At 44.4% G+C, this 25,038-nt stretch overlaps 1 protein-coding gene across 2 annotated transcripts in view; it reads right to left on the reverse strand.

The window, feature by feature from the left end:
- Nucleotides 1-515: 515 nt before the first annotated feature.
- The window catches only part of LOC147431713 (uncharacterized), a 32,578-nt gene continuing 8,055 nt past the window's right edge, over nt 516-25,038 (reverse strand). For both annotated transcript variants that reach the window (XM_086494222.1, XM_086494221.1), the window contains exon 2: nt 516-1,424. In XM_086494222.1, the coding sequence (XP_086350348.1) occupies nt 744-1,424 (681 nt within the window). In that variant the 3' untranslated portion in view covers nt 516-743. The remainder of the gene's footprint in view (nt 1,425-25,038) is intronic.

The following is a 25,038-nucleotide window of genomic DNA, read 5'->3' on the forward strand; positions in this document are numbered from 1 at the left end:
GTAATTGTGGGAAATCGTTAATTAATTGTAAGCCGTTCTGTTTGAAAAACAAATAATCACTCAACAATCTATGTTGGGAAGATAGGAGGGAGATTTTATCTGTGTAATGTATTTACAATTGCACATTGCCTTACATTACACCCTCAAGGTGCAATCGTGAGAATAGCCTTCCTGATGGGAAAAGATTTTGTTAATTAAACCTCTCCAAAGAAACACAAAACTATGATTAAATCATAAGCATCGTAACACATGCAACAAAAGAAATACTCTAAACTTGGAACATGTTGAGTATTGTAAAGGATCTGTAAAATGTGTGTGTGTGGGGTTGGGGGGGGGGGGGGGGGGGGGGGGAGAGAGACCCTCATTAAATAAGTGCAAAAGCAAAGAAAATTGCCTTGCATTAAAGAACAAATACTGGTTTGAAAACTCCCACTTGCAAGCATCATTGCGTTAACATCCAAAGCTAAAATAAAAAACCAACCAGACAACGAAGCTTTTGATACTATCAACCAAAAAAGCTATAAAACCAAAGAGGGTTTTTAACTAAGAGTTTGATCCTTAATAATTGAAACAATGAACACTGAACACTGGCTTAGCCACCTAGAGAAAACAAGGGAGACCTGCTTTTTGTAACCAAGCCAAATTCAATACACTTTGATAAGTGCTCTAACTAAACTCTCTAACAGGCAATGAAATAGACTGGCACTATGGCATGAATATATGCCAAATTTGGTGGTGCCCTCCTAGGTCGGTACTAATCTGTGAAGGTCATGCTGTCCTTTGCAACTCAGTATGGTGATGAAAGCAGCGAAGGCCAACACTAAAAGCAAGGTGCCAAACAAGAGCCTCTCTACATAGAAGTGTATCTTCCCCAAGACGCACGCACAATTTGACCAATTCGTGGACTTTCTCAACTTCAATACACTGGGCGTTTGCTGCTCCTCTGATGTGTTAGAAGTCTCATGGCATACAGAAGGTGGCCCATTCGCTAACCTATCAATGCCTGTATTTAAGCCTTTGTGCACATCAGAGCTGGCCTCCTGAATTTTCTCGCTCGATGTTTGCAGTGCTGAATTGATTTCATGCGCCAATTCAGAACATCTTACAACTTTCTCGTCAGGTAGCTGAATCTCAGACAATAAACCCATCAAGTGAGGACCTTCAAAGCTCCTGGTCAGCATGTCTCTCTGCCCGTGTACCGAAGCGCGTCTTGGTGAATCCTCCCCGTTGTCACCTGCAATAGGATTGTCTCGAACACTCCATCCCGATTCACTCAACGCATCACAATCCAAATCCAAGCCCTGATCCCTTTCTGGGGAGCACTTTGAGTCTGGCGTAGAACTCACTGATTGCAAAGACCGCACCAACCTTCTCGGTGTAGAGAATATTAAAAAATCCTCTGCTGACATGCATTTTTTGGCCACCTGCATATCACCCAAAAATACCATAAAATAAGTTAATATATATTAACTGTCAAAATCAGACCAACCATCTCTCTCTCTCTCTCTCTCTCTCTCTCTCTCTCTCTCTCACACACACACACACACACATGCACGCACGCACGCACGTGCGCCACATGAAATTGAAGGCAATGCAATGCCTCCGTCTCTCTCCAGACACCTTGTTGTTTTGACTATTTAAAGATCCTTTCATAAGGTCAGAAAGATCTGAGCTTGAGAACTATAAAAAAGGACGAAGGAAGACCACATCACATAATGAAGAGAGACATTAACCTGCATAAAAACATATTTAAAGTTAAACTGTATTGAGCTTTATTATTTTGAAACTAGAAAAGAATGAAACCAGAGCAAAATAAGTTGAACGAGCTGCTTAGTAAAATCATCCTTTTTTACCATAAGCACGTTTTTGAATTAATTAGAGCTAAATTCATACATTGGCTGACCCCAAGGAAGGGGCTCAGGTCTTTGTTTCTTGTTGTTGTGACTAGATAGTAAATGACACGAGATTGAAGGACTGCGAACTAAAATGAAATCAACAACGTAAAAGCTTCTGGAATGTCGCATTTCACAACTAAACAGAGACTTCAAAACTTGGCATTGTGGACATTGTGTGACATGCACGTACAAATGTAAAAATGCAACAAAGAGAGGCAAATTGTGAACAAGTTAGTCCCTAATCAGAGCATACTACATAAGACTGATGGGCTGAGTAACTATGACACAGCCACGATGAAGGTAAGCACCTGCAAGGCAATGACGAATGTGCAGAATGGGTAAATTCCAAACGAGTGAAGCTCTCCTCTTTATAGAACTTAACTACTAATCATTCCAAGCATTTAAAAAGAATGTTGAAGAAGTGTATAGCAGAAAACCGAGAGCTTTTTCAACTTCCTCTTGAACAAGAACGCATTTTTACAAAGCAATCAGAAGAGATGGAAAATTGAAAGCACAATTACAAGAACAAAGTCTAAATAATCAAAAATAAATAACACCATATGTGCAGAGGCTCACAAAAAAACTATTCGCATATAACCATATTAGTGTATGGACATGTGCCCAGTAGAGCACTGATCAAGAGACACAAAAACCTAAGACGATAATGAAGCAAGAGAAATCAATTAACATCTATATATAGAGATATATATACACACACACACAAAGGTTGATGATGCAGATGGGGCCCAAAGGGACCAAGGTCATAAAACTATGTGTAAAAGGCTGATGATGTGGCAGCTGTACGGACCCCCGAAATTTGCACTGCTGACGTGGCTGCTATACGGATTTTCACGATTCCCGCTGCTGACATGGCACTTGTACGAAAATTCTTGCACTAGCCAGCTTTTGGGACCCAGATGCTTTTAAACTTGAAGCTTTTCATGTCAACTGCTTTTGGAAGGCCGAGGGCCTATAAATAAATTGCCACAGCCTAGTCTCAAGCAGTTTAGCTTGGGAGCACTGCTGAGACGATGACCCTCGGACATTGTACTTTGTGAAGCATTAATAATAAAGAAATACTGAAAGGGACGCCAGTCTTTGGGGCCAATCTCTCTGGGCACGGAACGTCCCGTGCCGTGTCGTCTCTTTCTCAATTTTGTTCAGTTCTTTCAGTTCTCTCACATGTGTTGTGGTAGATTCTCGACTTAGAGTGTCCAAGTCTGTTACAATGGTATCAGAGCTCAGTCGATTCTTCTTCTACGAAGAATCCGATCCCTTTACTCACAACACTCATGGATTTAGTCGACAAATCCTGCCAGGAAAGAACTGTGACGCCCGACCAACAGGGCCTAGGCGAGAACAAAGAAGGTTTCAATGGACATCGTCCATCTTTTGAAGATTCAGAGCAGTACGGGCCATCTCCTCCTATTGAGTACGAAAGATTGGAGATGCAGCGGCAACAGCAGGTTGATGCTTGTGCCAAGCAAATGCTTCAGTACTCCAAAGATCCCCAGTATGCAAAATTTTTGGCCAAGTACCCGCTTGACGAGATGCATTCTAGATGGTGTTCCGTCATCAGATCACCTCTGAAGACGTCGATTGCGCCTAGGTCTCCTACCCAGAAGGTGTATCCAGAGGATGAGTTTGACGAAGCAATTGAACGACGAGTCAACAGACTCATGAAGACCAAGAAGTCGCCCGAGAAGAAGCAAAGTCGAGCAATAGACCATCCAAGCTACTTGGGTCGGAAATCTACTTTTGAAAACGCCAAGAAGGCAAAGAAACGAGTTCGATTTGAGGATGATTTCAATCGTCCTCTTCTTCTTCTGATAGCTCTGACAATTCTTCGACCTCCGAGTCGAGTGACAAGGGAAGAAAGGAGAAAGACCAGAGACAAAACAAAGGCAAGAAGAAGGCAAAGAAGAGTCGATCCCATAGAAGATCCAAAAAGTACTTGGACGGTTCATACGAGGACGACTCTTTCTCGGACAGATCAAAGTCTGATGAGCCGATGTTTGCTAAGATGGAAGCAATTTTATAGAGCCAACCAATATGAATTTATCGAGGATAGGAAGAAGAAGCCCAAAGATTTTAAGGAGGGCGGGCAAGCAAATAAAGTTTGACACTTTTTCAAGCGGATACCCACAGAGCCCTCGCATTCATTCAACAGTTGGATATTGCATACTCCGGAGGACGCTATTCTGAACACTTTAAAGTCCGGATGGTGGCATCCTACCTCAAGGGGAACGCACAGACTTGGTGGTCTATCTTGCTTCTACGGAGGGAGGCACCAACAAAGTGGCTTCAGTTCAAAAAAGTGTTTACTTCCTCATGGCTCACTCGTGATGTGATCACAGCTTGGAATCATCTGAGGATGACCAAGGACGATACTTTAGATACTTATTGTCAAAGATTTTGGGACACTTTCTTCATAGTCACATGGGAACGGCGACGGGGACGGGGGACGGGTCAGGGGACGCGTGTTAAAAAACACTTGTTCTATACTAGACAACACTAGGAGCACAAGATTGCAAAGAAAAAGTGGGGTGGGGTTTGCACTCATAAATACCAAAATATAACATGCGGTAAGAACGCGGCGAGCACGCACCGCACATGTAGACGTGATGATCAATCACCATACTCAAAGGGGAAAAAGTAATGATGTACAAGTGAAGAGTGGGTTAGAAGAGTCTAGTGGGAGACATTGCATATAGCTCAAGACTCTGAAAAGCCTAAAAAAAGGGTACGGGGTCCCCTGTCTGCGTCTTGCTTGCAAGTGTCACTGGGGACCCGCGTCCTGAGGCGCTTCCCCTATGCGTCCCCATGTGAGGGACCCATCCTCGTCGCGTCCCCCCGTCCCGTCCCGCGTCCCCACATCCCCCGTTGTGTCCCTACCAAAAAGGGCCACGTCCCCGTGTCCCCTGTTTCTATGACTTTCTTACCGGCCTCTTCTTTCCAGAAAATTAAGCAACAGATAGAGCAATTCTGTTGTGGTCTACCTAAAGAAATTACAAGATCATTGTCTATTGCAGAAGTCCGAGTCCATGCAACATTTGTTGGGACATACAAAGCAAGGGTTTGCAATGCATGGGGGCACTCTTACGTACCCCATAGATAGATTAGTCAAAGCTCGGACCGGACAAGATACGAACAACATTAACAAAAGGAAGGGAAGGGAAAACTATCGGCAAAGCAATGGGCTGAATACTTGAAGGAGGGTAAATAAATATTACAGTTGTGGAGAACGTAGGCATGTTTTAGCAAGGCGCCCTAACAAGGCACCAAAAGAACAACCATAGGACAAGCCTGAGAGTTCGAGAGCAGAAGAGGAGCGAGCAAAGAAGGGAAAGACAAAAGTTGGCATGGTAGCAGACTTTGTGGCAACCGACCCGACCCTCAGCAAATGGATGAAAGTACGGAGCTCTGTAGAGCATGGAGCAAAGCACGAGATCAAGAAGCCCTTATCTTCTTTGACGAAGGAGGCCAACTTCATGTTGACTGAATTGGCGACTTGACTTGGAATTACGCTAGAAGAAATGGGACTACCGAATGAGGCAGTTCTAGCGGCACTCAGACAAGATGTTGCCAATACACCTGTCATAGGCGAACTTCGGTTGCATTGTCTGGGGTATTTGGGGCACGAGGACTTCTATATCATGCCTTTGGAGGGGGGTGATGTCCTTTTAGAAATCCCTTGGTTCCACAAGAACAATGTGGTGGTCGACTACAGGGCGAGAAAAGCCACTCTAAAGAATGAAAAGGGTAGAGAAATAGTACTTGATGTAAAATTGAATGGCAAGTCAATCCCACTTGTATGGCTCCGACCATTTCCAGATATTATGAAATCCAGTCTTTTTGTTTACTCAATTTTCTTGAATGAGATAGATGGCAACAAAACGTCAAATTTGTCCGACCTTGAGAAGGAACGACAAAAAAATTTTGCAAGTTCAAGCTCACTGCTTTGCTTCTCAAAAGGCTTACCAGGGGTTACCTCCTCAACGTCCTGAAGATCACACGATTGTGGAAAAAGGATTGATTCGACCTACTACTTCAACCATTTTGTTTGCCTGTGCTTTTAATTCTTAAGAAAGATGGATCTTGGCGAATGTGCATTGACTACAGGGCTCTCAATAAAATCACCATCAAGAACAGATTCCCGATACCCATGATCAATGACATATTGAACAGGTTACAGGGTTCTACATGCTTCAATAGAATCAACCTGAAAAGTGGCTATCATCAGATCAAGATTTGTACAAGACCGCCTTCAAGACGTCCTTTGGTTTGTACGACTATTTAGTGACGCCTTTTTGTCTCATCAATGCTCTTGCAACCTTCAACAAAATGATGGACATGATTTTTCAAGAGTATAGGTCATTTGTGGGAACCTTTTTCGACATCATCATCGTATTCTCCAAGAATGAGGCAAAGCATCGACAACACCTGTTACAAGTATTTCAACTCTAAGAAAATTACATCGATTGGTAGTAAATGAAAAGAAGAGTGAGTTTTTCTTATCAGAGATTCACTTTTTGGGACACGTCGTCTTTGCGGAGGGTGTCAAAATGAATCCGGCCAAGATTGAGACCATCAAAGATTGGCCAGAGTTGAAGAATCTGCATGAGGTTCGCACTTTTATGGGCTTGTGTTCTTACTATCGATGGTTCATTCGAAAGTTTATGGAGATTGCTTCTCCTCTGCATCCTTTGACACAGAAAGGGGTTCCTTTCACTTGGGGATCATCTGAGATTGCAGCCTTTAAAACTCTCAAGGAGAAGTTGACGGCTGGCCCATTGGTTTTGCCAGACTTGCAAAAGCCATTTGAGGTATATTGTGATATCTGTGGCCGCAGTCTAGAGGCGGTCTTGATGCAAGAAGAGCATATTGTAGCCTACGAGAGCAGAATGTTTTTCAGACCAGAACAGGTTGCACAGATTTACGAGAAAGAGTTGTTGACAGTTATCCATGCTCTTACTCAGTGGCGACACTTTCCACTCGGAGCGGAATCCTTGGTGCTATGTATCATTAAAAGTGTTGTGAAGTTATCGGATTTTCGTACCATCCACTTAACTTGCAGTGCAGAAACAAGAACTACCGGTTGTACTCGAATAAGCCATTCAAAGTAATAATCTGATCATCCTTACAAAGGGTTATGGTATGTCCTTAAAAACTGATGAGAGGATCATATTGATATAACCAACATTGGCCAAGAATTATATCATAAGTGGATAATGGCATTACTTCGAAAGTAAGGCTGTCTTGATAATCTTGGACGTCAAAGGGCAATTGCTGAACAATTGTGTTACACGTTAAAAACGAACAATCTGCTAACGCAACATCGTACGATTGAGTACTCTGAACAGTAGGCAATTGTAGTCGATGCACAATGTTGGTGCTCACAAAATTATTGGATTATCCACTATCGGCCAAAATGTTAATTGGTTTGCCATGGAGGAACCCAAGGAGACTTAAGACCTGATTGCACAAGGTGCTTGGTACTCGCTTAGCATTATTGGTATTTTTCATAAGAAATGTAGCCACCTTTGGAACGCGTATTGTATTAACTACACACTTACCATTGTCTTGCTGTAAAGTAGAAGCTACAGATTGGTCAGAATTAAAGGGTAACACTGAAGGTGTCTCTGCATTAGCATTTCGTCGCAGATTAGACAATTGAGGCGGCTTATCACATTGGAACCATTGATGAGGTCCACCGCAAAGTGTGCATAATCCATCTTTGGATGGTTGTGAACTGAACTGTTGTGGAGGAGTGGCAGAAGTTGAAGCTTCATTGCCATATGAACATCTGTCCTGATAAGAATTTTGCCAAAAAGATTGTCGGCCTCAGCAATGTCAATTGAAATTAGACCGATCATTTTGAAAATTTGGTACCATTCTGCGCTCTAGGACTCCAAACATTAGACCAGGACAAGGAACTAGCAATTGATTGGCACTACCAAACATTAGAAGCATTGTGTGATCGATTGCCTGAATAAGAGACCTCACGCTGGTTTCAAAAAGGGGCACAAGATCCGTGACCAAATGGGCGATCACCGGCTCGACCAAGCAAAAAGTTCTCTACAAAAGAGTCCTAGACATTCCGCATAAGTGATGGCATCTTCGACAGTAGAGAGGTTAGCCTTATGTACATCGTCACGCAAGGTGGGCTCAAGTCCATCGACGAAAACATGTAATTTATCATCGAGACTAAGTGCCGTTATCTCTAAGTTCAATCGTTGGAACTGAGATACATAAGCAACCACAAAGCCTGTTTGCTTTAAGTGGCACAACACAGAGCGTGCATGAAAATTGGCACTTGTTGAGACGAAGGCTTTGCACAATGCGTGCTTAAATTTTGCCCACGTCGACATTTGTTTGCCTAAGGTCACCCTATTTTGCCACCAGAGGAAGGCAGTGTCTTTAAGGAGACTAGTAGCTAAAGCTTTTTTTTTATATATATATATGTCCAAATTATTGAAATAAGTGTCCATTTTAAACGTCCGCTGGTCAATCGTCCGCTTATTGCGACGACTATCAAAAGGCTCCGGGGGTATAATGTCTACTTTCTTTTTATTACTTTTTGTGATTAAGCGAAATAAATATTTTAGTTCAAGATTATTAACCTCATCGGGTGGATCTGGCATATTGATCTTCACCGGGCACTGATGAACAGAACTGAAATCCTACTGAGATGTTGGCTGCGTCAGGGCTTTGACTTCATCTGATAAAGACTGGAGCATGGATTTGAATTGGGCATGACGTGAAGCTTGGGCCACAAATTGTTGTTGAATGGTGGCCAACAAGGCGGCACCCCTATATACGAGCTTACAACTCGTATCTGGGTGAGGCTAAAAAGAACCACCCTGTAGCCAGGGTTTGAGGTGTGTAACGGCTCAACGAACTCGGCAAATCGTGGATTGTCCTCCGTAAGACTCTGATTTTGTCGAGCTCTGGGGTAAGTGAAGTATAGTCCGGCACAATCTCCTCATGATGAAATTGAACCAATGTATGTAACTCGTAATGGGGTAATTCCTACTGCTGACACCGGATAGTAAGCCGATAACCAAAGCGACACTGAGAGATGTGGACCAAGTACTCTCTTTCCAAAGGATTTGAAATATCGAGAGAGTAAGTAGGTGATGGAATGTCCGCGAGTAAGTCCAGAACTGCCTGCTCGGGAACTGGTCCGGGAATGGGCACCGATTCAGGGATTTCTGTAGGTTCTAGCTCTGGGGAATCCGGAATTACTATAATTTCAGGTTTCGAAGAATCATATATGATGATTACCTCACGAGCAGGAGAATTTTCGAGCAAAATTTCCTCCGAAATGTCGTCTATATATGAGAGGAAGGGAATCGGCACGTCCAAGTCATCATCCGCCATGTCCCAACGCGAGGGAATAGTTGCGCAATGTTCTGCAACGCTTGCTGAAAACGTTGGTGTCCGTATGATTTTGTGCAAAAATTTGCCAAGTCACCACCATTGGGCGGTCACCCAATTTGGGCCGGGCGGACAGCTTAAAAAATTTAAGTTTCAAGCCTAAATTCCAGCCAACGTAAAAAAACATATGCAGCGTATGATTTCAGCCAGCGAAAACAGAACACTCAGGCGCTGCCGATTTGCTGACGCTTGGAAATTTCAAACGCTGTTGCTGCTGCCGCTTGGGAAAGGGTATGGCGAAGAGGTGCACAACTCTCCGAATACGCCACACACACAGCTATCCCGCCCTTTTTTATTTTGCTCTTATGTGTATAGAATTAAGCAGAACAGATAAAAGTTACCTCATATACGTAGGCAAATGAACACCATCTTTCCGTTGTTGCCATACAACTCACGAGGTGAGGATTGCGAGTAGGGTAGGCAACTGCGAGGTTAGATAGACGCCAAGTCCAAAGCCCCGGAAAAAATTGCTCTAATACAATTGTGAAGAACACGCTTACTATGTGTGTTTATTTATAATTGAACTTAGATAAAAAATGAAACTGAACTAGAACTAGAGAGAAAGACTCAAGAGACTGAATCTGTGTTGATTGATTGAAATGTGTTACAAGGACGTTCTTATATAGAAACTGAAGAGACATGACCATAAGTCAAAAGACATGACTCTAGGCCAATAGTCGTGTCCCTCTGTTGTAGAGTCGTGACCCTTCGGCATAAAGGTGCAACCATTCGCTGAAGAGGCATGGCTATTCCCCGAACATGTGCGACTCTTGGGCGAAGAGACGAATCCTTTGGAGAATCGAGTTCTCGGATCTGGTGCATCTTCGTATCTGCAAAAGAATCAAGTAAAGAAGGTAATACCAAGACAAAGAATACGTCACAATCGTGACAATTGAGTAAGAGCATGGATGAATGCCAATAGCTCTTTCTCATAAATCTGTGCGACCCACTCTCGTCGCGAAAACATTCTACTCTCATAAGCTACAACATGGCCCTTCTACATTAAGACCGCTCTCAAACTGCGACCATAGGCATCACAGTAAACCTCAAATGGCTTTTGCAAACCTGGTAGAACCAACATTGAACCAGTTGTCAACTTCTCTTTTAGAGTCTTAAATGCTGCAATCTCAAATGGTCCCCAAGAAAAAGGAACCCCTTTCTGTGTCAGAATGTGTATCGGAGAAGCAATTTCTGCAAACTTTCGGATGAACCGTCGGTAATACAAGCATAAACCCAAAAAGCTGCGAACTTCATGTACATTCTTCAAATCTGGCCAATCTCAAATGGTTTCAACATTGGCCGGGTCCATTTTTACACCCTCCGTAGAGGCAATGTGCCCCAAAAAGTAAATCTCTGGCAAGAAAAACTTGCTCTTCCTCCCATTAACCACCAGTAGACTTTGCCACAGTGCCTCAAAAACTGTAACAGATGGTGTCTATTGTGCTCTGCCTCACTCTTGGAGAATACGATGATGTCGTTGAAAAAGGTGCCCACAAATAACCACCAGTAGATTTTGCCACAATACCTCGAAAACCTGTAACAGATGGTGTCTGTTGTGCTCTGCCTCACTCTTGGAGAATACGATGATGTCGTCGAAAAAGGTGCCCACAAATGACCTATACTCTCGAAAATCTTGTCCATCATCCTATTGAACGTTGCGAGAGCATTCGTGAGACCAAAAGGCATCACCAAATACTCGTACAATCCAAAGGACGTCGTGAACGCGGTCTTGTATACATCTCCAAGAGCCATCCCGATCTGATGATAGCCACTTTTTAGGTAAAACAAGTAGAACCTTATAGCCTGTCCAAGGTATCATCGATCCTGGGTATTGGAAACATGTTCTTGATGGTGATTTTGTTAAGAGCTTTGTAGTCAATTCACATTCTCCAAGATCCATCTTTCTTTAATACCAACAACACTGGCGAACAGTAAGGTGATGTACTAGGCTAAATGAGACCCTTCTCTAAAAGCTCTTTCACTTGATTCATAATTTCCTCGTTTTGGGCTCTGCCAACTCGGTAAAGTGGCCAGTGTGGCGTGCTGCCAGGAATCAAATCAATGGTGTGATCTTCAAGACGCTTGGGAGGCAACTCTCTTGGTAAGCCTTCAGAGAAACAATCAGCTTGAGCTTGCAAAAAATCTTGTCATTCCTTCTCAAGGTCGGATAAATTTGATGTTTTATTGTCGTCTAACTCATTTAAGTAGATTGAGTAAACATTGAACAAACGGACTGGATTTCATTTTTGGAAAAGGCCGAAGCCGATACAAGTGGGACGGACTCACTTTACATCAAGTATTCTCTCTCTTCGCTTCTCATTCTTCAATTTCTCCTTTCTCGCCTTCTAGTCGACCACAGCACTGTTCTTGTGCAACCAAGGGATTCCAAAAGGACATCACACCCTTCCAAGGCATGATATAGAAGTCCTTGTGCCCTAGATACCCTTGACAATGCAATCGAAGTTTTCCTATGATAGTTGTAATGGCAACATCCCATCCTGGCGTCGCTAGAACCGCCTAAATCGGGGCTTGCACCCGTTTGCCCATCTAAAGCCTATTTTGGCCACTTAAGTAGTAATTGTTCAAGATATTTGCTTGACATTACCCTTGTCTAGTCTAGTGGGCTCTTTGTCCTTTGTCTTGTATCATTCGCAGAGTTTGCCATCTGGACTCTAGGTCGCATGTCTTTGGAGCAATCCAAACCACCCCACAAGAGAATTTTCCCCTAAGTGCAACAACTGTCTCGTAACTTTAGGGTGTAGAGTCAAGCAAGACGTAGTAAACCAAGCTCTCACAAGAAGAACCTAATTTGGGATCAACAATCTCTCAGTCAAAGATAAATGCAAAGAGGACCAATGGCAAAGCTTCCTCTTGATGGGATGAAAGACTAGCTCAAGCTGTTGCTCATGCGACACATCAATGCCAACATGAAAACCAAAATAACTACAAGTCTGACCTCTCATCAAACAAGCAAAGTGCTCCTGCACTCCCCGCTAACAATCCTCAACTCCCACCACAAAAATCGAATGGCTTGTGCCAATTGATAAGAGCGTCTCTGTCCAAACAAAAAGTAGTGAGAGTTGTTTGTAGACAATCCAAGATGCATGGTTCAAACAACGTGAATAGCAAAGTATCATTGCATACTCCCGGTCCAACAAGTCAGGGGATCCGTCCAAGGGCGACCGCACATTTACGGAGTCTAGCCTCTCAAGAAAAGTGAGATAACCTTGGCAAAGAATAGAAACAAATACAAGGCCAGCGAGCATCCCTCACGTACAATGCGATATTGCCAAGGGGGAGAGGGGACCCCTTGGTTTGGACCATTTAGCAACACCCCTTTCTCTTCCAAGCGTGTCGACGGAAAAGAATAAACTGAACAACTTTAAGCACTTCAAGTAACAACTGAATTGAAAGAGATGCACGACACACGAGACGGGGAGTGGCAGAGTTCCACCCCAACAGAGCACTCGGCCCAAACCTTAGCCCCATTCGGTATTTCTTTATATTGATTGAACTCAGTACATCGCCGGCACTCCCTCCTCTGCACCTCTACGCGGGAGCGTGCAAGAGAATGAGCCCTTGGCCTCTAAAAGCAATTACAATGAAAAGCTTCAAGTTCTAAAAGAATCTGGTCCCAAAAGCAACCAACGCAAAATCCGTACAACATGCCACATAAGCACCTACAACGTAAGATGCGGAAGTCCGTACAGGCTGCCATGTGGCTCTGCAAGCACGATTTGCGGGCGTTCGTACAACTGCCACATCATCAAGTTTTACGCAAGCTTCTGGGTGCTTTATTTTAATGCCTTAGTCACTTGGCCCCATCGGACGGGATCCCATAAGTTGGTGGGAACTCTTCTTAAAAATAGGCCTCTCGACGAGACTTTGCAAGTTGGTAAAACTTCTTGTGCTGCTTCTACTTCTTCTGCTTCTTCTTAGGTTTTAGGCCCCTCGGCCGCAATCTGCAAGTTGGCTCCCCGTTCTTGAGTGGCTCGACATGTCAACAATTTGTGACAGCAAAGCAAAAATCATGAGTCCTATCTCATGCAAGAGATGAAGACAATGCGAGCAGATATGGCAGCAATGAAACAATATTTGCAAGTACAATTGTAGGCCTGCAGAGCAACTGAAACCACGAGGTAACCCTATACCAGAAACCTTGTAGCAAGAGGTGACAAATCAAGGCTTAAAGGTAAAATCTTCCAATTCATAGCATTTTGTCAATGAAGTCAACTTACTTATGAAATAGAAGGAAACGGTGGAGAGCCTCAAGTATGAAATAAGAATCATTGGGCTCCTCTTGGATGGAACAAGGAACACCTTGGAGATCTCAAAGCACAGTTAACCAAGGTAGTTCTTTTCATGGCCTAGACAACCTGTTGGTACAAGTTTGACAAGATGGCAGAGATGAAGCAAACAGTCTTTAAACCGGAACCAAGGTATGGATAGGTGATGTCACGAGGACGTGCCTAACATTAGTTGCTGGTTTCTTTCCGATGATTTTTATTTTAATTTTTGGGACCCTCTTTTTGAAGTCACAAATGGCCGGACATTGTGTGGCCAATGTGAAACGGCCAATGGCCGAGAGTTTCACCCACAATTGGGAAGGGCAAGTCACCACGAGATGGTCGGGCCAGTCGGCACTGGAATTCAAGTAGTAAAAGGGTGTCTAGGCTCAGTTCAAGGTCATTTAGGCCCCTCGCTACACTTACAAGTTGATGGGTACTAGGAAATTAACTCAAAAGAGGCAAACTCGACACTTTGCGGCTCCAAGAGCACTTGCCAAGCTCATCCTTGTTGGGGGAGCCCATAAGGGGTTGATTTTTGCTCCACAGTGTGCTACAGCGTGTGTGTGTGTCACGCGACACATCTAACCCTATGTGCGCGTGGACAAGCTATTTCACGACAAGGGTTCAGTTCAGTTCTCAGTCTAGAATAGGAAGTGATCTCGCACTTTTGTGAGTCTGTTCGCAGACCATGCATGTCCAGACACTTAGAGTAGATGCATATCCTCTGGTTGCACACAGCATGATCATCAAATTAGAATCAAAACCCATCATTAGCATTTTTACAGTGCATAGACCTATTTTCCCTATTTTAGCCAATTTTCACTTATTATTTTTAAGTGACTTTTGTTGGAAACTAGGTAGGGCAAATTTAGCAAGTAAGTACATGAGCAAACTAGCGCTAGCACTTTCTGGCAGAAGAGGCAGCAGGAACACAACGTTCAACAAGCACCTTCTCAGCAAAACCCCCACAGTAACCTAGCGTTTTTAAAACAGGAAACCTGGCGTTTTCTTCATCAGCAACCTAGCGTTTTCAGCATTGCAGACAAGCTGAGTGTTTTTGCAGTTGCACAACTTGGCAATAGCAGATAGCAGATCAGCCCTAGCGTTAGCAGTTTGCATCAGTAGATCCATAGCAAATTTCCACCGCAAGACAGTTTTCAGCCCTAGCGTCTTGCAGATTCACCACGGTGGAACACCAAGAAGCATCAGCGTTTTCAGTTTTCAGCAATCAGACATCGCATAAGAAGTCCCAAACCTCGCAGATCTCACCTTCCCGCAGCAGATCCTCGCCGCACAGTCAGATCCAGCGTAGTTTGCAGTTTCAGCCCAGAAAACATAGATTTCAGCATCTGCGGTTTTCAGCGCGTTGTCGTTACATCGTCGCCATCGACATCATCACCAACATAGAGTCAAGATTCAGCAGATAAAGATTTGCAGATTTCTACCCTTACCATTTTCAGATTTCAGCCCGTCTCGTCGTCGTCGACATCGTCGGCAAGTCCAAGCATTGTAGAGATTTGTGCAATCAATAGTAGACCGCTCTCGCCATAGAGAGTGGGGCCTTCGGAGGAGGGTTTTTGACAACATTATGGTGTCGTATTCTTCTCTCTCTATCTCTCAGTCTCAGCACCTTCATTCATAGTGTCATTCACTTTGTTTGTGATCAGTTGCACTCTCTCAGTAAAGGAACGAAAGGCTCTCCCTTCCGCAAGTAAAAGGAACCCTTGAGCACAGTTCGGAACACTCATCTTGAGCAAAGTTCAACATTCACTTCCGCTACACCTTACATTGGTATCAAAGCTTTGGCAGTGTTCTGTATCACTCAAGGAAAGAACCACAAGAATTTTTTTTGCTTGTTGCGGTCGCACGTAACCCAAGACCTCTTGGGCGTGTCGATTTCTAATCGTGTTTCTGAAGAGTGATCGGAAACCCAAGAAGGAAGGGCTTGTCCAGCCTCCCCTTGTTTCTCTTTTCACTCATTGAGAGCGGATCGTGCACTCAGCGGCCAGCCAATCAACATGAGGTGGGAAAAAGCAACCTTGGTGTGAGCGCAAGCCCGCCAAGGGGTGCGCCCATCGGAAAGAGAAGAGCTCGGGTGAAGAGAAGATCCTTCTCTAACACAAATTGCAAGCAAAAGAAGAAGCGCAAGAACCTCAAGAATCTCAAGACCCTCAAGAACTTCAAGAACTCAAGAACCTCAAGAACCCAAGACCCACAAGAACCCAAGTTCCTCATGAACTTAAGAACCCAAGACTTCAATGTATGGCGGAATGGATACTTCGCATGGAGGTGATGAGCATGGAAGTGGCAAAGAAGAATTTTCCCCACTAGGAGGTTTTTCTGACCCTCCCTGTTATGTCCCGCTCTTGGGAGAGGGGATCTAGCCCAGACGCTGTCAGGATGGGCGTTCAGTGTCCGGGCGGACGTAGTGTGAACCCGGCCAGTGTGGCCGGCCATTATTATACAAGGGAGGCCAAGGCCTCATTTGCAGTTAACGACTCCCACAGGCAAAGTGCTAGTGGTTAGCCCGCGAGGCTAGGAGTGCGCAAGGTCACCTCAAGGAGATGAGGCCGGGTGGTATGGGATGCTCGGTCTTACAAGTGCACGCCTACTTCCTCGGACGTTGGCCCTAGCACAAGGGAGCTGCCGGATGGTGGCTATGGTCAGCCGGTTCGTCCGACACGTGTCTGTAGGAGGTCCGTGTAACTGGGAGATCCACTTCCATTGTTCGTTTCATGGTATCAGAGCCGGCTTGGCTACAGGAAGGACCGTGTGCACACCTACGGATCGGTTCGGGTTGGAGAACCTCAATTTCATGTAATTTTCAATGATTAATTGCTTTTTCTTCTCACAAGCTTGTGTGCAAGTGAAATTTAATGTGTTGCTTGCTGATTTTTTATAAATTCAGCAATCTAGCACATGCAAGTGCTAAAAATCAGAGGATTTTTGTCAACCTTGCTGATCTTCGATGAAAATCAATCATTTATTCATTAATTTGCTGATTCGGGACTGAAAATTCAGCGTATTGTACTTTTTAAGATCTCTCTGTAATGCCCTTCTCTGTGCGAAGCATACACACACACACACACACACACACACACACACACACACAGAGTAGATGGAAACAAGGGAGTTCTTACTTAGCGTGGAACAATAGCAGAGGGACAAAAATCGCAGGGGTTGTGCTAGCGTGGAGGCTGCTTCCAACGTGGGCACTTCCTTCGCGTGTTAGCCACAAGCGGGCACAAGCCTTAAGTCTCCTCTTTTCTCCACGCGTTATCTGCTCCTGTCACTTGCGTTCGAATTCTTTAAATCACTCGCAGCTCTATCACGATTGTGCCTATGTTGCAGTATTACATCTACTCCTAGTTGTAGATACGCGAAGTGCCATGCCAAGCAGGACCCCTACGCTTGGATGGTCACACCCCTTCGCCCAAAAGACATACCTCTTCGCCAAAAGCCACACTCCTTCGACGATTGGTCACACCCCTTCACCTTACGGATGCGACTCTTCACCCAATGGTTGCAACTCTTCGCCGAAAGGATGTGTCTTTTCGCCTAAAGTCATGTCTCTTCACAAAGAGACATGCCTCTTCACTGATGACTATTCAATTCCTATAAAAGCAACCCTTGTATCACACTTTCAATCAATCAAACACAGAGTCTTCTAAGTCTTGTCTCAAGTACAGTTCAAGTTTCTTAAGTCTTAATCACGAGTTTAAGTACTTAATTAAAAATTAGCATCTAGAATCCTTACAGTGGTATCAGAGCAATTTTTTCCCGGGACCCGAAGGTTGTGAGCCTCTCACCCTCGCCGCTTCCCTCTCCTGCCCTTCCCGCAATTGTATGGAAGCCAAAGAAAGGTGGATTTTGATGCTGGTGTGTAACCTACGTATGTAAACCTGCATCCGTACCCTCTTCCGAACACACACACACACACACACCGAGTGGCAAATAGGGGATTGCCTTCTTACCCATGTAGAGATGGCGCTGATGGTGGAAATCTCCCTCACATGCGCACATTCGCAGTGGCTCCTTTCTGGCTGGTCTCCCTCGCGCAACGCGCACTTCTTATGCCACCGGTGTGCCCCTTGGTGAAGGGACACTCCTCTTGCAGCAGTGGCTGGCTGTAGAATCTCACGCTGGAGTTCTTTCATCGAATGTGCCTGTTGCACATTTCACATCAGATTGGCCAATTTTTTTTACTGAGCGGGACCAAATTGCTAAACTATTGGCCAATTAACTCAAACCCATTAAAATATAACCAGCCCCAAAGTTGGCAGCCAGCGTACACTTCTTAGCCACCCGTGGTATCTCTTTGCATGCTCGTGGTTTTTGTTCCAGTGTAGAGATTTTGCGCAACTATCTTCTATTTGATAAGCCAGCGCTTGAATATTTTTCCACACAAGGTTTATTAACATAGGCTGGTCAATTCCAAAATTTTGGCCCAATTTTAAGAGGTAGTGTGGACACAAAATGCTTCAATTGTTTTAACCCCTTCCAAGCCACGTAAGAAATTCCCAGCCAACATACGATTTCAGCCCAGCCAGCAGCCTCCTAGCGTCCACACTTCGTCGCCTTCACGAATCAGAGGCATGCGGTGGGCAGCAGATTCGAAAAAAACCCTCCATTTATACTGGCGATTAACCACCCTAAGATTTACAATGGCTTCGCTACCCCCTTGGTGCCTGGTTTGCAGACAAGCAAAGCCCAACAAGAAACAACTTTACGCTCGGACTTGTTCCCGATGTTTCCGCGTGGTTCCCCACACTCCTCTTTGTCTCTGAACTTATTGATAAAGTTGAACAGATACCAAATACCGTGGTGAATGAAGATTCTTCTTCAAACTTGAAGACTCCAATCCTTGCCTTCAATGGTGCAAAGGATAAAGCAAATACAGACTATTGCAGCACGACTTTAGTCACTGCAAATGAATCTTTGGACACAACTTGTTCCACAGATAAACCTTCACAGATGGATATACCTTCAAAAACTACTTTGTCTCAGCTTACGACATCCCTTCAAGAGGATTTTACTGTTCCAAACAAACCAATGGAATACTTTATAGATTTCCAACCAGTGGTCATCACTCAACAGACAACTCAAGTCAGTTTACCAATAATTTCACTCGAAGCAGATACAGATTCAATCTTTTCTTGGACAAAGCTCGAAGTTACAAACGACTTTGACAAAGGCAATAATCAAGTTGCAGATGTGATACTCATACTTTTGACAAAAAAGAGACAAGTTGCAGATACGATCAGTTTTCAGTTTGGCAAAATAGTCATGGTCAATAACAATGCCATGACATGGGACTTAACAGAAAGAGCTTTGCATACAGAAGCACAACAATGATACATTTCCTTCTCCTGGAGTGTTCTTCAAATACCTTGGGTTTTATTTAAAGAGGGAGGGAATGTCACGATTGTGACTATGTTGTAGTATTACATCTACTCCTAGTTGCAGATACGCAAAGTGCCATGCCAAGCAGGACCCCTGCGCTTGGATGGTCACACCCCTTTGCCCAAAAGACATACCTCTTCGCCAAAAGCCACACTCCTTCGACGACTGGTCACACCCCTTCACCTTACGGATCCGACTCTTCACCCAATGGTTGCAGCTCTTCGCCGAAAGGATGTGTCTTTTCGCCTAAAGTCGTGTCTCTTCACAAAGAGATATGCCTCTTCACTGATGACTATTCAATTCCTATAAAAGGAACCCTTGTATCACACTTTCAATCAATCAAACACAGAGTCTTCTAAGTCTTGTCTCGAGTACAGTTCAAGTTTCTTAAGTCTTAATCATGAGTTTAAGTACTTAATTAAGGATTAGCATCTAGAATCCTTACAAGCTCTACGTTGAGTTTTTTTTTAACCCACTTAAGAGTTTATTTATTAAGTGCCCCTTTTATTTTAAAGTGGCCAGGACACTTAAGGATTTTTTTTTATTAAGTATGAAACCTGCAGGTTATTAAAACATACAGAGAACTCATTTTTCGAGCCCTCTACTCCCCTCCCTACACTCCTCTTCCATCTACTCGCACTCCCGCGGCCCTGCCGTCACCTGCTTGCCTTCAGACGCGTAGCGCTCTTCGGAGTTCGACTTCCCGCGACCGAAAAGTACAGAAAAGGCCCCAATTTCGTGTGAAACTTTCAATTTTCACAGATTTCGCCGTGGATTCCTCAAGTTCGGATGTGCAACGTGACGACGCACCAGGTAATGTTCAAATTCCATTCACGCATGCTCTCTACACATGGATTACAAGTACTTTCCAGAGCTTCGACCAACGTGTTACAGCTCTCGAAAACGTGAACGTTCAGACGAACATTCGCTTGGCCTTTCTTGAAGGGGTCATGCAAGGGCTTAGTTCCCGACTTATCGCTCTGGAAAATATCGCTCAATCGACGACTACGCGAATTTCGGAGGGCAAAACCCATCTCCAGCAATTGCAAACACAGATTGCTGCTTTTGAGCGTTCATAGGGTGGTCCAACTGCCACAAAACTACAAATTTCTCAGAAGAGGAGAAAGAATGTACGGAATTGGTTGTAAATAACTGGTTGCATCAATGGACCACGTATTTTGATCTCATGGGGAGCATGATGAACGGAGGATTGAGACGATTCCTCTCTATCTGCGCAGTAAGGCGCTTACCTGGTGACGCAACATGACAGAGAAGCCTACGACGTGGGCTGACTTCTGTGTGAAATTCAAGAGGGATTTCATGGATCCTTTGAAAGCTTACGCCACATTGTAGAGTCTTTCGATGAAAGCTCTTTCTTTTGATAAGTACACCACGACTTTCAAAGAAGCGCTCACCTTCTGCAAGGTGGATTCTACGCACGCTGTGCACATGTTGAAACCGGCCTGTACTTTCAAAAAGGGCGATAGACCTTAGACTTAAACCTTATTTGCTTTCACCCATTTAATTTGTCGCCCACTTTACCTGTACTTTCAAGACACAACAAAGGGGGAAGGGATACAGGCTGCTAGAATGCACCTGTATGAGAAGACCGACACCAGATTGGCCCCTAACTTAGGCGCCCCTTTCGGTATTTCTTTATTGTTTAAAAGAGGGAATAAACGCTGTGGTTCCCTACAAGCTGCCCCGCACAAGCTTGGCTGAACTTCAACTGTTCCGGCCCGATTTCGGCAACATAACTGTACCAGGACCCTTCACAATCAGTATTCCCACGCATTGAATGACTTTCCCGACGCATACGGGCACTTTGCAAAACCTGGCGAGAATCTGCAGCACGCTGAATTCTCTGTTTTCAGCCCCGAAAATGCGCCAGATCACCTGTACAGCGGTCCCCTCGCGTCCCCGAACCTCTTGGGGGTATTAGAGTCCGTTTAGGGCCAAAACCCTAAACCTGCAAAAATACACAGCAGGCTGTAATTCACTGTTTCGGGCTCCGTTTTGCGTGCCGGTCGTATCCGTAACAAGCCCTCGAGCTCCCACACCTGTAGGGCTACTTGCCCTTTGAATCGGACGAGATTTCTGACGTGAAACCTCTTCAAATTCACCTATACCTGCGGGGGATTAGTCGCTAGCTAATCCAGTACCTGTGCAAGAGGCTCTTGCCTCGGCAATCGCGCATGAACCCACATAACTGTACATTGGTCAAATGAAAAGCCCACTAGAGGGGCATAACATATTGCCATAGGGGAGAGAGAGAGCAGTGCGTAGCGTGCAGGGCATCACTCTTAGCACCGCACTATACATAAGAGGGAAAGGAAGCACTCCATAGCTCTTAACCTGTGACAGCATGAAAATGAGCCTTTTCCTCTCTAAAATCAGCGCCCCCTTCTCTTGCATGAGGAAACTGCACAGAAATGTGCCACTTGGCACATTTACAAGCCATTTCCCGTTTCGGGGTTGCCACCTAAAAATCTCCTGACCGGTTGCCCAGTTGACTTCGCGGCAGAGTTGTAAAATGTTCCCCTAGTCATACCGGAGGTAATGACGCGAACACATTTTCAGGTCCCAAAATAGCAGTTCCCTAAATTTTAGGAGATGCTGCCATTGTATCTTCTAGGTCATCTGACCCCCTTTGTACACTGCAGCCACACCCAGAACTGAAATGTAGCCTCTTTAGCAAAGGATTCCACTTTGGCTAGTCAATGACCCCACTTTGGCTAACCATAGTCCTTGTCCAACCTTAGTGCTCTCTTGCCCTCAGGCCTAGACTCCCTCTGAACAGTTCCACACTAGCTATGCAATGCAGGGCAGTTAATTTTCCGAGGGGTGTTTCCAAAAAGTGAAAGTAAATAAATAATAAGAAAGAAATCAACAAAAAGGATAGATAGTAGTCACACGTTGGTGACACATGTACCTGCTGGGATTGTATGAGGATTACCGTTGGGCTTTAATCAAGGACAAAGCCCTGACTGAGGTCGAGGATCCAGTGGCAAAGGCCAGGACGTTCCATTTGATAAATGAAGCAAATTATGAGAAGAAAAGAATTGCAGACCATCAACCCGGTGAGGGCGCTTCGAGGAAGCGACCCCAATTCAAGCATAAGTCCAAATCACCGTCGAGATCTTTTCAAGAGAAGAAGAAAGCCAAAAATGCTTCAGTTGCTAATGCAGTGAAGAAAGGGGCTTGCTTCGGATGTGGCCAGACAGGTTACCAAATCAAGGATTGCCCCAAGAAGAAGACAAAGAAATCGCAGGGTCGTCCTTCGGTTCACATTCACGAGATCTCAAGTAACTCTGATCTTGTTCAAGTTGAAACCCATCATTTAGCGCGCAGTTCATGCACTAATTGTACTTTTAGCACCAAAGTGTTTGATAAGCACGATCTTCTCCGTTTTCCTGGGAAGATCAATGGTCACGACGTGACCGTACTCCTTGATAATGGAAGCTCACACAATTTTGTGGATGCAAAATTGGTACAGAAACTGAGCCTACGGACGCAAGACAGTGACCATGAGTATCGCGTGAAGATGGCTCGTGGAGAGGATACGGATGTATGGAATCGGATGGTTCCAGATTTGTCGCTCGAGCTAACTGATTACAAAGAGAACCTGGATTTCCACATCATGCACCTGGACAGAGCAAATGTTATTTTAGGAATTCCATGGTTTAATAATAAACAAGACTCATTGTATATAGACTATATATACCTAGATGAATCCAGGATAAGCCTAGATTCACCCTTGAAGGAAAGTGCAAGGTATAGTCCCATGGTAGTCACCCACAAGACAATATAACCATCAACTCCATCATGCATAGTATTGACTAAATACTACGACATCCCCACTAACGTCGTCAAGACTATGTACATTGTATATAGACTATGTACATCACTCTCTTGTTTTTGTTAAGCAGGACATGCCTCATGTATCTGTGTCGCTTTGTAATCATAATTCTGTAAATAATGGTTTTGCAATACCAGTTGTTACTTCTTTGGAAATGTATAAAGATACAAAGTCTTCAGATATTGACTTTTATCAATGTGTACCATCTGCTTGGTTTGATTCGTTAGTGCTTGGTACTTCTGTCACTGAATTTCGTAAAAATGTTTCATGTTCTTCTGTTGAACTTAGGAATTCTGACGAATCCAGCCTTATCCGAGAAATCATGACTGATTTCAAGGATGTTTTTCCTGATGATCTACCTCTTGGCTTGCCGCCTTCGAGAGGAGTAGATCATGGCATTGAGTTGGTGGCTGATAGTCAGCCCTTCTCAAAGCAACCCTATCGGTTTAGTAAAACCGAGGAGGACGAGATTCAGCGGCAGCTGAAAGATTATCTCGACACGGGTTTTGTTCGGCCAAGTAAATCCCCGTGGGGAGCACTAGTGTTACTTTCTCGAAAGAAGGATAACACTATGCGCTTCTGCATAGATTACAAGGGGTTGAATAAGCTCACTATCAAGAATAAGTATCCGCTCCCACGCATGGACGATCTGATAGATCGGCTCCATGGAGCATTGTATTTTACAAAAATAGACCTGCGATCAGGCTATCACCAAATACGGATGAAACTCCTAAGACAGGTTTCCATACGCGTTATGGTCACTATGAGTTTTTGGTCTTGCCTTTTGGTTTGACCAATGCTCCAGCTACGTTTCAGCAGATGATGAATGATCTACTGAGACCCTTTCTAGGCAACTACGTTGTTGTATTTCTCGATGACATCTTGATCTACAGCCGAAGTTTGTCTGAGCACTTAGCGCATATACACGCTGTTCTCGAAGTACTGAGAACTTACAAGATTTATGCTAAGGCTTCCAAGTGTGAATTTTTAAAGAAAGAGCTTTACTTGGGTCACATCATTACTCGCGATGGAATTCGCGTCGACCCTGAAAAATTGGATAGAGTGCGAAATTGGCCCATTTTGAAGAATGTGCGCCAAGTAAAGCCCTTTTTAGGCTTTATAGGATATTTTCGCAAATTCATCAAGGATTACTCTAAAGTTGCTGCTCCGCTTACGCAAATTTTAAAAGGAGGGGTGAGAGGGCCCGAAGCATCGTAAAGGTAACCCCCCCGTTGTTTGGAACGAGCATCTCGACGAGAGCTTTCAGACACTAAAGCACTTGGTGACTATTGCGCCAATATTGCACATTGTGGATCCTAGCAAACCGTTTGTGGTTGAAATGGATGCTTGTGATTATACCATTGGTGCGATGTTATACCAGAATGGACGTCCTGTTGCGTTTGAAAGTAAGAAGCTTTCTGACGCTAAAATGCGTTATCCAACGTACGAGAAGGAGCTTTACGCCGCAGTCCACGCCTTGAGGAAATGGCGGCACTACTTGTATGGCTCTACCTTTGTTGCATAGACAGATCATCACTCCTTGCGCTGTCTGTGATCAGGGTGATCTCAAAGGCCGGAAGGCTAGATGGGTTGAGCTTATGCAAGAGTTTGACTTTGAGATCCGTTATAGAAAAGGATCCAACAATCGAGTTGCCGATGCGCTCAGCAAGATTCTTGAGATTAATGCCTTGTCTATGGTTGAAATCTCGACGGATTTCTCTCTCTCCGAGGGCTATGTCGTTCGGATGGCCATTTTGGCAAGATATGGAACGAGGTCGAAGCGGGGCATTACTCGCGTACAGGCTTGGGTGATCCGGAGACCCAAGTGAGTCGTGCCAGAGAGACGAGACAACGACAATATTCCATTAAAGGTGGACTATTGTTTAGAAATGGAAAAGTATGCGTGATGGAAATCAATGAGGTTCGACAAAGGATTTTGTGCAAATGCCACGATGTTCCTAGCGCTGGGCACCCAGGCATTCAAAGAACCTTGGTCTTGGTCAAGCGATATTTCTATTGGCCAAGAATGCGCTCTTGCATAGAGAGCTATGTGAAGAGATGCGCTCAGTGTCAAGTCAATAAGGCAGAGCGCCTTAGGAAAGCTGGCCTGCTACACCCATTGGAAATCCTGGATGCCAAGTGGCAAAGTATT

This window comes from Adiantum capillus-veneris, chromosome 21, assembly GCF_014529385.1.
Source record: "Adiantum capillus-veneris isolate H3 chromosome 21, ASM1452938v2, whole genome shotgun sequence".
Lineage (NCBI taxonomy): Eukaryota > Viridiplantae > Streptophyta > Polypodiopsida > Polypodiales > Pteridaceae > Adiantum > Adiantum capillus-veneris.